Here is a 14374-nt window from a genome sequence, read left to right as displayed (position 1 = left end):
TCAATGCCCTAATTCTGCTCTGACTTCAGCCTCAACGAACTTAAATTTAGACTTTTAGGGCAAGACTTCTCAACAAGAGGACCATAGGAAATGGTTCAGGTGAAGGTGGGGTGCTGCTCCCAGATCGCCCTCCACATTGACTCACTCAGGAAGATGATAGTCTGCCTCCTGGCAGTCCGACTCTCCTCACTCTCTGACTTTCTCATCTGCAGCTGTTGCCCGGTCCCAGCCAGCGTGCCCTGCTTGCTCCTCTGGAGCACCTTCATCATGTTCCAGCACATGAAGGCCACGGAGACCAGGACCAAGAGATAGACGACGAAGGCACCAAAGATGCTGGACTGGAACACGGTCCAGCGGCTGGAGAGGTTGGTACAGATGGACATGTTGGAGGACTCAGGGTGCTCGTGGTGGCGGGTTCGAGAACGGTTGCAACTGAGACCCCGGTGACTGGGCACATTCACCAGAGGGTACTCGACACCCATGGCAAAAAGCAAGGGCAACGCTACCAGGGCAGAGGTGACCCAGACAAAGGCAATCAGCAGTTTCACCTGGCAGGGCCCAGAAACGGCCTTATACCTGAAGGGATGACAGATGGCAACATAGCGCTCAAAGCTGAGCGTCAGCACATGTAGCAGCGTGGCATAGCTGCAAGTCTCAAAGAGGAAAGTGTGAAGCTTACAGGACAAGGAGTAGCTGGGTGTGGTCAGGGGGTTCCAGATGATGCTGTAAAACTCCATGGGCATGCCAATGAGGAAGACCAAGATGTCTGAGCAAGCCAAACTCACCATGTGGTCTGTCACCTCCTTCTGCAAGTAGCCCTTCTTCTGCAGGACCTGGGTAACCCGAATGGTGACGCTATTCCCCAGGATTCCTACCACAAAGATGATCAGGTACACCAGGAAGAGGGTGATTTTGATCCAGGTGGCCACCTCAAAAGCTGGGACATGGCTGTGATCAATGACCTTGGAGCAGTCATTGCTGGAGCTACTGGATGAAGCCATTAAGAAGAGAGTCACGCTGCCAGATTCAAAAGCTTCTCCAGCTTTCTTTTCTTCTCCCAGCAGAGCCCAGAGTTCTTTGGCTGCAACTCCCAAGTGGACGCCGGACTTTCTCTCACTTGAGTTCACTTGACCAAAAACAGAACTCGGTATTTCGGCGCTTTCATGAAAGCTTCCTGGAGCAGACCAACCTAGGAGAGGCTGGTGGAGCCTGGGGGTGGGGTTTTGAGATGAGTGTGCCCGAGTGACGGGGGAGGAGGAGGAAGGAGTTTCTACTCTCCCAACCCGGCTGAGACAGACACCCGCAGCCCCTGGCGCTCCCGCCCTGCCCTTCTTTGCAGTGGGCCCTCCCTTTGCTGCAGCCCTCCTGTCCCCCTCCAGCTTCCTGGCATTCGCCCTGACCCGCCCTCGGAGAGCACCCTTTCTGGGGTTGCTGGAGGCAGGAGGCGGGGAAGTCAGTGATCAAACATTAACCACGGTCAATCGTGCTCAGCGGCCCGGCTGCAGATCTAGGCCAGCCACCGGGTTTGACTCAACACACAGGCATCGTCTCCGGAAGACGATGGCCCCACCTCCGCTGTCACCCACGCCACGCGGCCACTGCTTAACCCCCACTTGGGGTCTGCCCTGATGTGCATTCCAGGGAGGTGCAGCCCCAGGGAAGCTGGAGTGCGCTCACTGGGGACTTTGAGATAGACAGACGTCCCCCTCGCCCGCCCCGTCCCCACTCGCATAGCAGTCCCGGTCCCTTCAAATGTTAGGTCTTGGCGGTGGCTGGCCCTGGACACCTGCTGCCGGCCGGGCCGCCCTGGAGGAGCCAGCAAGCGCTTGCTCCTTGGTGCCCTGCCTTTGGGGCACTCAGGGTGTTTGCAGGGAATGGCTGGAGTGTGACCTGCCTGGAGCAGAATTGGTCCTGCCGCCCCTTCCGGCTGAGGGAACCGAACCCCGAAAAGCGTGGGCGCGGGGGTCCCTCCTTTCGGTTTCACTCCACCATACAGACTGCTCTCTCCACAGCTGCTGCAAATCTTTAACTGGGAACATGCATAGGGATGAGGATGGCACAATCCACTGGGATGCTCTGAGTGGAGGGAGTTATGCCCAAAACATCAGGAACAGCAGGAGCAGGCTAATGTGGGAATGTCGGGACAGGGCCACTGCCATAGGAAAACTACATTAAGGGTCATGACATTTTTCCTCTTTGGAGAAAGGAAAATCTCTAATGTTTTTTCACCTATTAATTCTAAAATCAGAGGATTGGGAGATGGGGAAGAGGAGAGGGAGACAATCTCGTATGCATTGTAGGACAGACACTTAAATACCTAGGGCCAAAACTTCTCCAGACTTTGCTGAAAGGGTGGGGGGTGCTCTAAGTCATGAACCACCAGCTTGAATACAGTAAACTAACCCCCTTTCCAACACAGGCCCTGTGCTGAAACATCCTTATATTATCAGAGTGGCTACCCTGGTCCTATCATTTTAAAGAGGAGGGACCTGGGGTACCTAAAGGATAGCTAGGTGCTTTCCCAAGATCATAAAAGAGGGTGTGAGAGCAAGATTTCACCTCTATGCAGAATCTTGAAAGAAGGACAGAAGGGTTAGGGTTAGGGTTAGGGTTAGGGTTAGGGTTAGTCAAACACAGAGGAGCAAAGAACAGAAGAGTGGTTACCAGAGGCAGGAAGGGGAAAAAAACAGGAACCCACAGGTCAAGGGTACAAAGTTACAAAGTAAAAGATGAATAAATCCAGCAATCTAATGTACAGCTGGAGGACCATGGTTAATAACATTGTAATGTACATTGAAATTTTGCTAAGAGAATAGATTTTAGCCCCCACACACATACCCTGTCACTCTGGAAGATGGCAGATTGAATTTGCTTGACTACAGTAATCATTTCACTGTGTGTGTGTGTGTGTGTGTGTGCATGCGCACGTGTGTGTGTGTGTGTGTGTGTGTAAAAATCCTATGTAGCACATCTTAAAAATACTCAGTTTTTTAAAAAGTGAGAGAAAGACTTGAAATTAACCTGGATCTGACCCTTGAACCCACTTCTTAACTCCTCACAGAAGGGAACCCTATAAGTATAGCAGGTGCTCAGGAAATGTATCCTGAATGACACACACAGAAATAGGGAGTCTGTTTTCTGAACCTGGACCCACAGTTCATGACCTTGGGGATTACTTGTTCTAGGGAGGGAAGGCTATATGGCCACCAGATCTCTATAATTAGCTTCTTATGTGGCCACAGTGTTTTCTGTCTCTCTATATACTTGTTCTCTCTGTTAAATTACAAGCTCCAAAGCCAAGGAATGTATCTTCTTCCTCTCTCACAGCTCTCCATAGCACCCTAAATAATAGGTTTTGCTAGAGGCCTCCCCATCCCCCGTGTGTGCTATTTGACCTCCTTTCTAGCAAAGAAACTCCTAACTCATTTCCTTATTGGTACATGTTTTTAGCTAAAGGATCTCAATGACATTCTACCTGTCCTGAAAAACTCACAGGATAACATGATGGGGGTAGACAGGACCCTTGGGACTTTCCTAACTCCAGACTAGAATCCTGAGTGGGCTCCTCTGCAAAAGCCTCTGGTTGCTTGATGCTCCAGAGAAACTAAGAAAAAGGTGATCTAGGTCAGACCTAAAAACTTCCCTACCCTCAACACACACACACACACACACACACACACTTGTGCCCACACATCCCACATCCCTGCTTCTAACCACCTCTTTCTTCTCAAAACTATAAACAAGTTAGGGCTCTTTCAAGTATCCCCCCCGCCCAGCCATAGATCTGTCCTTTCAAATTCTCCTTAGTCTTTTTCTGAGCCCCTATTATGCATCATGCACATTCATATAATTCATTTCTTTCCATCCTCACAAAGCTGCAAGGTGTATATTATTGCCCCCATTTTATAGATGAGGAAATTCAGAGGTGGGGGGTTAAATGACCTGCCAGAAAGGTGAAGAGGCAGGATTCAAACTCGTGCCTATCTGGCACACCATGGTTCGATCTCTGTGCACGACAAGACTGTGCCAGGTGGAAGAACATCATTTTGGGGAAAGACAGTGTTTTCTGTCACCAGCCCTGATGCTGTTCGTTTCCCCAACTGCAGTAAGTCCATCATCCTGTAATATATTTGATAATCCCAATTTGTTCAGCTCAGACAAGATTCCCATTACTGTCCAATTCTTTTCATCAGTTTTTTTTTTTTCCTCCCAAAGTGTGAACACAGATTACAAATTCATGGCCAAACGGTGAGAATCAAGCCAATTAACATTCGTCCCTTATAACAGAGATGGAAAAATACATTTTGAACAAAGGCCCAGGAGAATTAAATTTTCATTTCACCTTTGCTTTTCCCAAGACCAATTAAAAACTGTTTAATGTGCTCTTATTGTTGATAAGACTGGCATGGCACCTGGCCTGGGTCTGTGTAATCTAGATTTTTTTTTATTAGTTTATTGCATAGAGAGAAAAAGTAATCAAAAATGAGAAGTAAGTATACTTTAGTTACCTTTTCATCTCAATTCAACTCAAGGTCACTCTACTCTGGGGCCTACACAAATTTATATTCATATTCTACACATTCTAGATGACCTTTGGGGTCACATAGCCTAGTAGCTTTCATGAGTTTTTTTAAAATACTGAATCTCATTTTTAAAATATAATCTTATATTGGTACCCAAAGAAAATACACACACACACACACACACACACACACGCACACACATATTTATAAAAAATTTTTTATTTATAAAAAAATATATATTGTTTCTTTTTAAATTTAAATGTATTTTGTATGCTCAAATTGATAACATTAACTCATCTGAAATTAACTAACAATTTATACTCTGATTAATACCTTTATTTACAAAGATTCGTGGTAAAAATCATAAGGATCATATTTTAAGCTGCAAAGAAAAAGTAACACATTTTCAAAAATTATGAACAGTGCAGATACCTTATTTATAATGCAATACAACTAAAAATCAACATCAAAACCGTAAGGCTGAAACATAAAATTCTACCATGTCAAAAAAAAAGAATTTTAAATCTGTAGAACAATTCTCAGTCGAAGAGAAAACCCAAATCAAAATTACAGACTATCTAGAGAAACAGCACAAAAATAATACATATCCAAACCTATGGAAATAGCTACAGGAACCCCTGAGGGGAAAACTCACAGTCTTAAATGTTTCTAATAGACAAGGGAGAATAAAAATAAATGAAGTCATAAAAGGATCAAAATTAAGGAAGACAATAAGAAGGGATTAACAAAGATGAAAGTGATCATGAAGAAATGAGATAGTAGAACGAGTACATAAACTCAAAAGTCCCACTTTCTTGTCTAAATCAGAACTTTTTAAGTCCTACTTTTTAAAAGTGGGACTTACCGTTTTCCTTAGGTGCCATCAAAATCAGTTCCAGGTGGGCAGCCTGCGCTCCACCCACCCTCATCAGAGGAGACAAGTGCTATGGTTCGTATCTTAAATGTTCCCCAAAGGCCTGTGTGTTCAATCTAGGTCCCCAGCCTGTGGTGCTATTTGGAGGTGGGGAGCCTCTTGGAAGAAAGCTAGGTCACTGGAGAGATATACCTTTCAAGGGAACAGTGGGACCTGGGCCTTTCCTCTCTGTTTTCCTGGCCACCGGGAGGTGACAGTCTTCTCTGCCATGTGCTCCCACCATGACGTACTGTGCTACTGAGGCAAGATGGAAAAGCAGAAAAGAGACAAAGGGATGAACAAGAAAGCTATATAACTTTTATGTGAAAGTCTTATGCCAATGTTCCTCATACCTTCAGTCCCCAAGCCCGTTCTCTCTCCCAGACCTGTCACTCTCAAATTTCTGGGAAGTCTACACGTCTTCATTTAAAGTTACTATAAATTCACCCACTTGTGAAAATTTCTCTGTTCACTATGAATTAACCCACTGATAGATATATTTTTAGGATAGATTGAGCAAAGGGAGATATGAAACCTGTAACCTAGGGTACTTTCCAATGTTATCTATTGATCAGATGACGGAGAAGACGTCATGCTAAGGATCCTGAGAACTGTCAGAACAACGTAAGCCATCTTGTGATCATCAAACGGCTGTCATGCCCACCCACTTTCCCATGCATACCCCAAGTTTCCCTTGAAGTACCCAAGACCCCAAAAGCCTGTCTCACTCTCAAGACAGTCCACATTCTCCCTTGAATGTATACTCCTTGCTTTTCTAAATAAGCCTCTGTGTGTCAATATCTGATGCATGCTTAAATCCTTTTCTGGCACACACACTAAGGATCCCGTCATAATGAGTTAAAGTCCTCTCTCTAGGACCTCCTCAGAATTTCTCCAGTGACACCACCACAACCCCAAAGCAATAGGACCAAGTAACTAGGGATTGAAACTTCTGGAATTGTGAACCAAAATACATTTCGTCTTCTTGTAAGTTGATTTGTCTCAGGTATTTGGTCACAGTGACAAAAAGCTACTAACAAACTAAATTTACAAAGTAGTGCGGTAAGCCCCAGGGTCACCTAGACTTGCTGTCTGGAAGCACTTGCTGACCATGTAGCTAGGAGAGGACTCCAAGTAGATCACAGTCACCTTGCTACATTGAGGGACACAGACTGGCGTTTAGGAGGCTAAACTGTTCAACTTCTTAGCACAGAGTACTGGAAGGGAAGAAGCTGTCCAGAAAAAGAGTGCCACATGTCTATGCAAAGGTCTCTTAAATCTTCAGCTGAATGCCAAGTGGACATTCAGAAGTTATGCTGCAAAAGCTAAGCAAATCCTTGAAGGTAACACTCAAACCAGATCCAAACACATGAACCTTGAGAGTATGGAGTGTGACCCTCAAGGGTTCATAAACCAAGAAAAGATAATTAGTGAGAGGGCTGTGGGCCTAACAATTCCCCAAAGTCACAGAGAGCTGGGAGACACTGAAGTCTAAACCAACAAGAGTGAAGAGACTTCATTGAACCAACTCTGAAAGCGCCAGATCTTAATAGTAGGACTAAGCTGACCATAGAGCGAAGGCTACGCTAGACCTGCCCTCACAAAGATACTGAGCTGAGCCAGCTAATATGGCACAGGTGGCTAGGAAATTCGTGAAATATGAGTCGTCCAAACTGGGATGTGCAATAAGAATACAATGAACACCAGATTCTGAAGAATTTACGTGAAAAAGAAATTAAGTTAGCCACACAGTTTTTACATATTGGTTTCATGTTAAATGACATGCTTGGCTAAAATGGACTAAATAACATGATGAAAAACAATTTCACCTTTTAAATGTGGTTCCTATAATATTTTAAATGAGATGTAGCTGGCTCTTGTGACACCTAAAAGCTAACTGAAAAGGTTGATGAACTTCATTTCATAAAAACAAAAAAGCTCTTCAAGGCAAGAAACAAATAAACAGACATAAATAACTACAGAAAATACATGTAGTTGATAATCACACCATGATGGGTAATATCCATAACACACTCAAAGTGGATAAAAATATACACTTCTTGATAAAACTGATCAAGCATCCATTTTTATAAAATTCATTAAGAAAAAAAGAAATAGGTCAAAGAGATAAACAGGCACTTCATAAAAAAGGAAATCCAGATGGATAATAACAATGAAAAGCTACCCAACCTCTTTAAGCAGTGAGGGAAACGCAAATTAAAACCACAATTAAATATAACCGCATTCCTGACAGATTGGTTAATGATTAAAGATGATCAATACCATTTGTCCATGACGGTGTGGTATTATGGTGACTCTCACGCATTGTGGATGGAGACCAAGAGTGGCAGTGTGTTTGGTAAAGTTAGGTAGAAACGTACTCCACGGCCAGAGACCACTCTCCCAGTTATGGCTGTACAGCTCCTGTCATCAGAATTCACATGACAGAAAGCTTATAGCAACACTGTCAGTCAGTGATTACCACAATCTGAAAAACACCCAAATGTCCATCTACATGAAAGTAGGTTAATAAATGCAGCATAGTCACATAAAGACCTTACATACCCCGTGAAAATGAATACACTTCTGCTACAAAGACTAATATGGTAAAACTTTAGAACTATAATGATATGTTGAAATAAGCAAGACACAAAAGTCCACTTACATAACATTTAAAAACAGACGAAACATAATATTGCCGTGTGTGTGTGTGTTTATTTATTTATATGCACACACACACACACACACACACACACACATATATATATATACACACACATATAGGTTTATACACACATACACATATACACAAATATGTATTCCAATATTATTGTTTGATCTATTTTTAAATATTATGTAAGTGGACTTTGTATCTTGCTTCTTTTATGCATTATATATATTCTATATATTTTATTTTATATATATATATATATATATATATATATATATATATATATATATATATATTTTTTTTTTTTTTTTTTGGTATATATGAATCCTTGAGGGTAACACTCAAACCAGATCCAAACACATGGACCTTGAGAGTATGGAGTGTGACCCTCAAGGGTTCATGTGTTGAGAGCTTGGTTCTGAGTGTGGTAGTGCTACTGGGACCCTTAAGAGGTGGGACCTAGTAAAATGTCCTTAGGTCTTTGGAGGAGCTGCTCTCAGAGATTAAGGCAGCTCTCATTACACTCCTGAAGAGTCAAGAAGGTGTAGAGTGAACCTCACTCCTAAATCAGTCTCTGGCTTGCAATCTTGCCATGTGATCTCTTGCTCCAGTACCTGCTCCCACCTTGATAACATCCACTGTTAGGCCTTCACCAGAGGTTGAATTAATGGGCATGCCCAATCTTAGACTTTCAGCCTCCAAAACTGTAAGGAATATAAACCTCTTTTCTTTATAAAGTTATCTTGCCTCAGGTATTTCATCATAGTAATAAAAATAAACTAACAAATGGATAAGGGAGAGAAAGGAGAGGTGGTAATAAGGGGCTAGGGAATCAGATTGACCAAATCATGTGCATGTATAAATATGGCATAATGAATTCCACTATTGTACATAATTATAATGCAGCAATAAAAAATTAAACTAAGACACATTAGGTTATATGAGAATATATATCATATATAACATAAAAGTATAAATTTTATATATAATACATAATGCATGTAATATATATTACATGAGATATTTATATTATATTTATATGTAGTATATTTTTTGCAATTGTATTTATTTATTTAAAAGCAAACATATAATTTCCATGAAAGGAAAGGGGTCACCTCTATGAGTCAGGATGGTGTGTGACCTGTAAATTGCCCAGTGGGTCAGGATTAGAGACTTCTAAGTGCTAACAATATTCTATTTTAACACCTGGGTAGTAGTTATATGGTAGCAATTATATGATGCTTCATGATTCCTTATTATGCAGTTATTTTGTCTTATGAACTTTATATATGCTATATTTCATATTATTATAAAACAAAAAAATTAAAAACAAAGAATATCTATGTAGCTTGTTGGACCCGCTGAATCAAACTTGCTTTTCACTCAGTGGGATGACAGGACTGTAGCCAGGCACTTTTTCAGGGACAGTAGAAGGAGCACATCCCACCCTAACCCTAACCCTAACCTACTATGTTACAGACCCTAGGCTCCTTCTATCCTCACACTAGTCCTTCCAGATGAGTGGTCCTTGGCCAGGAGCTGGTCACATTCCATGCAGTGCTCCCTGGCAACATGAGGGTAGGAGCAATGACAAGTTGGACCCCCAAAGCCTCAACAGTGTAACCTGAAGACTTTGTCCTTCCTTCCTTCACCCCTGGAGTGTCACCTTAGCAGGCAGCCTGAGGATACAGCTTCCTGAGCAACAAGAACAAGGCCAAGGAACATCCTGTGGAAAATGGCACACCTTCATGGACGCTTCCAGCTTCACCAATTCAGTGTGTGGATGGTCCTTCCTGGGCACGGATGCAATGCTGAACCCCTTCGATTCTCAGCTGAGCCCTAGCCCAAAACCTCCACTTTTTTTTTTTCCTCAGGGAATCATGTTCTCTTTCAAATAAAAATTTTACATAGTAGTTTCCCATTTTTTTCTCCATCTAGAAAATGGGACTTAAAACAAAAAAAAAAGGGGAAATTATCCTACCAGTTCAGGTAAGGCACAGTTGACAAGTTATAGTTTCTATTCAACATGTATCTTTTTTCTCCCTTTGACCTGGCTATATTGAGCTCATTGAAAAGCTAGAAGCCACTCTGTTTCCTATTAGATGCTCCATCTCACCCTGAGAGCAGAATGGCCATTAAGCCCAGGGACAGCCAGGGGGAGACAAGCACCTGTGTGTGTGCTCCTTTCTGCTGCTTCCTGTTCTGTATATTTGCAAAACTGCCCCAGGTCAGCACCGCCAGGAACCACCTCCTACCTGGACGGCCTCCAGTTACGTGCCCTGCACACTGCATATGGCACGCTTAGAGGGTAGGGAAACAGCAGCGCCTACCCGTCTGCTCTTCAGCGTCCCCATCCTAACCCTAGGTCTTTTTTTCCTTCATCTTCAAATACTTCAAGCAACTATCTTTTCTCACTTAGCACTATTTTCCCAACCCATTTGGGAAGAAACCCCATATATCCAACAATCCAAATTTTAGCCTTAATGAAAATTGCAGTCATATCTTCTAGTAGTACATGGTCCACCACATCTTGCTATGTGAACCTACACAAATCAGTTCAGGAATAATCTTCTATCCATTGGCTGACTCTGCTGAGCACACGGAAGCAGGAGGATTAAGAGGACACACTGGGAAGCCAGATCTCCTGGTTTGAATCTGGGCTCTGCCACTCACTTAGCTTCTTTGCACTTTAGTGTTTCATCTATAAACAGAAGATAACAATAGGATTCATTTCCTGCTCTTATTTTGAGGATTAAACAATTTTGCATAAAAAAAGTGCCTGGAATACAGTATATGTGTATATCTATACTAGGTCTTTTCACAGGGGCAATATAGCTCAGTAGGTAAAAGCATGTTCTCTGGATCCAAACTGCCTGGATTTGAGTCTGCTTATCCCAGTTATGGAACCATAGGTAGGTTTCTTAATCTCTCAGTGCCTCACGTTCCTCATCTGCAAATTTGAGGATTAACAACAGTCCCCAACTCAGAGAGTAGTTTTCAGGACCAAATGGCATAACAGACAAAGCTCCCAGGACAGTGCCAGTCACACAGAAAGTGCCAGGCAAGAGATAATTGTCACTGATGTCGTGTCCACTGTCACCTCATCCTAGTTAAGTCATTGTGGTTGGCTAGTATCAAAAAGATAAGAGAAGCTGAGCTTGATGCAACATACCTAGAATTCCAGTTAAGACCAAGACAGGTGAGTCGCAAGTTCAGGGCCATCCTGGGCAATTTAGCAAAACCCTGTCTCAAAATATAATTTAAAAATAAAGGGGGTTGGAGATGTAACTCAATGCAATGCTCTGTGTTAAAAAAAAAAGTCCTGGAGGGGGGGGAAGATTACAAATGTTGCTAAGGGTATGGAGGGAAGGCAACACTCTCACACTGTTGGTCAAAATGTAAATTAGTACAGCCACTATGGAAAACAGTATGGAGGTTTCTCAAACAAGTGAAAATAGAGCTACCATATGACACCACAATCCTTCTGTTGGATACATATACAAAGGAAAGGCAATCAGCACATTGTAGAAATACCCATGCCTCAATGATCACTGTAGCATGATTCACAACAGCAAAAATATGAAAAGAGCCTGTGTCCATTGACAGATGAGTAGAAAAAGAAAATGTGGTACACAATGCATTATTATTTTGCATTACAAAAGAAGACACTGCCATCGGCAACGATATGGGTGTGAACCTAAGGATGTTGTGCTAAGTGAAATAATCCAGACACAGAAAGAAAAATACTGCAGGGTTTCACTTACATGTGGAATCTTTAAAAAGTTGAAAACAGAAAGTAGAAGGATGTTCCCAGGAGGGAGATAACATAGGAGAAATAGGTCAGAGAACACAAAGTTGTAGTTAAGTAGGACAAATAGACCTATAGATCTAATGTACATCAGGAGGACTAGAGTTCAGAGCTAAGAGTATTACAGAGAATTTTAAAAGTAGATCTCACATGCTGTCACCATATACACCAAAATAGGTGACTATGGAGCATGGTAGAAACGCTGATTTGCTTGACTGTAGTTGTCATTTCATTAGGTAGATGCTTACCAAAGCATTGTTGCACACCTTAAATATATACAATTTTAAAAGAAAAATTTTTTAAAATGACAAATTAATGTCTCTTTGCCTGTTAGCTGCAGCAACTGCTACAGACACTTACAAAAAAGAGACAAAATTCTAGTCTCTGAAAATTGGGGATGCGTGTATGACACGTAGGCAATCTTTATAATAACCAGATATTTCATCCAGAACTCCCTGTTTTCAAACTGCACTACGCAGAATTTACTGAACAACAGGGACTCTACAGTTTCCAACTTTATCTTCAGTAAAAATGAGCTTTGAGTTGTTTGCAGAGTTGTGGCAATGAAGTGGCAACAGGCCAGGTTAAATACATGGCTTGTGGCCTTATAATACTTTTTTTTTTGTAAGTGCCAAATGAAAAGGCTACTCTAAGAGGGATTGCAAGTGTGACCTTAGTTGCATTAGCATCTGTGTGGGCTGGTGGAGTTAATCAGCCTGTTTGACACTTCAGAACAAGCAACAGCACCCCTACCTCACAGACTCCCCATCTCAGTGCAAGCTTCATTGCGAAAATCCTTTGGTGCATTGAAAAAAAAAAAAAACAACCAAACAAGCAAACATAAAACACACCAACTTTAGAACTGAAGTCAGCTACTCAAAGCCATTTCTTTATTTTCTTTTAAGTTCAGGCAGACCCTATCCTACGAACATATACTTAATACTGGCCACACCAATTGTCATAGCTGTCAGGTCTTTGTTGTCTTTGCCACTATGAAGATTTGCCACTAGGAAACTACTAGTTGGGTTCAAAAGTACAGAAACAAACAAACAACAACAAAAAGCTTAGATAGCTGTCTCAAGCTGATGTCTACCTTCCTCCCTTAGCTTACATAACAGATGAAATGGGGATTTGTGGGTCCAGCCAGGCTCTGCGATTCTATGGAATAGCATGCGTTATGAGTTCCAGACCTTTGAACACAGACCACTTCAGGCTGGGAACCAAAGGAGGGATTTTGTATTATTTATAATAATATCTTTCCCTACTCTTAAAACCATCTTTTCCCCATTGGAAGGATGTTGATGTTTACAGTTTGACAAATATGAGAAAGAGCAAACTCTCGCATGATTCCTTCCAATGACTGCTTTGTGGCCATAAACAAAGTCTTCACTGTTGCAAACAGAGAAGTCAACAAAGAATGGGGGACAAATACTCGTCCAAAACTCAGTAGCAGCTCCTCTCTACCTTTGTCTCGGAAAAATAATCAAAGCTAATTATGTCCTAATCTCTAATGTTTAACAAGCTGGAAGAAGACCTTGCAAAAAAAGAACAAAGAACAAGGCTTTGAATGGAAGCAACTAGTGGCTTGGAGTCCTTGACTATGAAAATGGTGTTCAGTCTGGGTCCAGGTTTCCTTGACAGATGGAATCGGCACTAAGTGTCACATGTTCTGCAAGAATCAACATTGTAGATTTGGCCTCTTCTTTGAGCTATTGGGCAATAAGCCCAGAGTCAGTCCAGATGAGCTCTTGACAACTTTGATACTCAATATTGTTACTAGTATATCCCACGATGGGCCACCTTGTTATCACCTGCTCAGGTGTGCTAGAACATGTGGTTTGTGCCAGCTGAGAGACAAGTAAGAAGCCTGTCTGATCTGGTCTGATTTGTCATCACTATTGGATTTGGAAGGCAGACACTTAGATTTCATGTGCTGAGGACATGAAAGCAAAGCCCCAGCAATTTAGGATGATTGATAATAAAAAGGAGAGGGAGAGAGAAAGAGATCCCTATGACATGATTGTTGCTGCTATTAGTCTCACAGCCTTACTGGAGATAATGAACCCACACATGGAAAACTCTGAGGGATAATCAGCAACTAGTACAGTAATTGCTCCGGGTGATGGGAAAATAAACTCTTTAGTACAACTTTCAATATCCCTTCAGACCTGACTTCACCCAAGTTTCCAATATTCCCAACCTTACATCTACCATGTATAGTGGACTATATTTTCATAGCTTTGTGAGAGATGGAAATTGCCAAACTCATGTGGTCCTGCAGTGATAGAGATGGCATCAAATTATACCCACCCTTCAAACCCATTGTACTTCCTCTAGAACATTTTACTTTCACATCCCAAACCACACTCATTTATCCCAATAATGAGATATTTAGCAATGTCCTGAAGTAGCCCCATACCATGAGAGCTCATTGTGCACATGTCTTCCCAACTCTGAAT

The 14374-nt window shown here is 42.2% G+C and overlaps 1 protein-coding gene across 1 annotated transcript in view; it reads right to left on the bottom strand.

Moving 5' to 3' along the window:
* Positions 1-1001, bottom strand: part of Gpr39 (G protein-coupled receptor 39) — a 199409-nt gene extending 198408 nt beyond the window's left edge. Inside the window, exon 1 of the mRNA XM_076866617.2 lies at positions 146-1001. Coding sequence (XP_076722732.2) covers positions 146-1001 — 856 coding nt within the window. The remainder of the gene's footprint in view (positions 1-145) is intronic.
* Positions 1002-14374: the final 13373 nt, after the last annotated feature.

The sequence above is a fragment of the Callospermophilus lateralis genome, chromosome 9 (genome assembly GCF_048772815.1).
Source record: "Callospermophilus lateralis isolate mCalLat2 chromosome 9, mCalLat2.hap1, whole genome shotgun sequence".
In the NCBI taxonomy this organism is placed as follows: domain Eukaryota; kingdom Metazoa; phylum Chordata; class Mammalia; order Rodentia; family Sciuridae; genus Callospermophilus; species Callospermophilus lateralis.
This window is presented reverse-complemented; position numbering and strand designations above follow the sequence as displayed.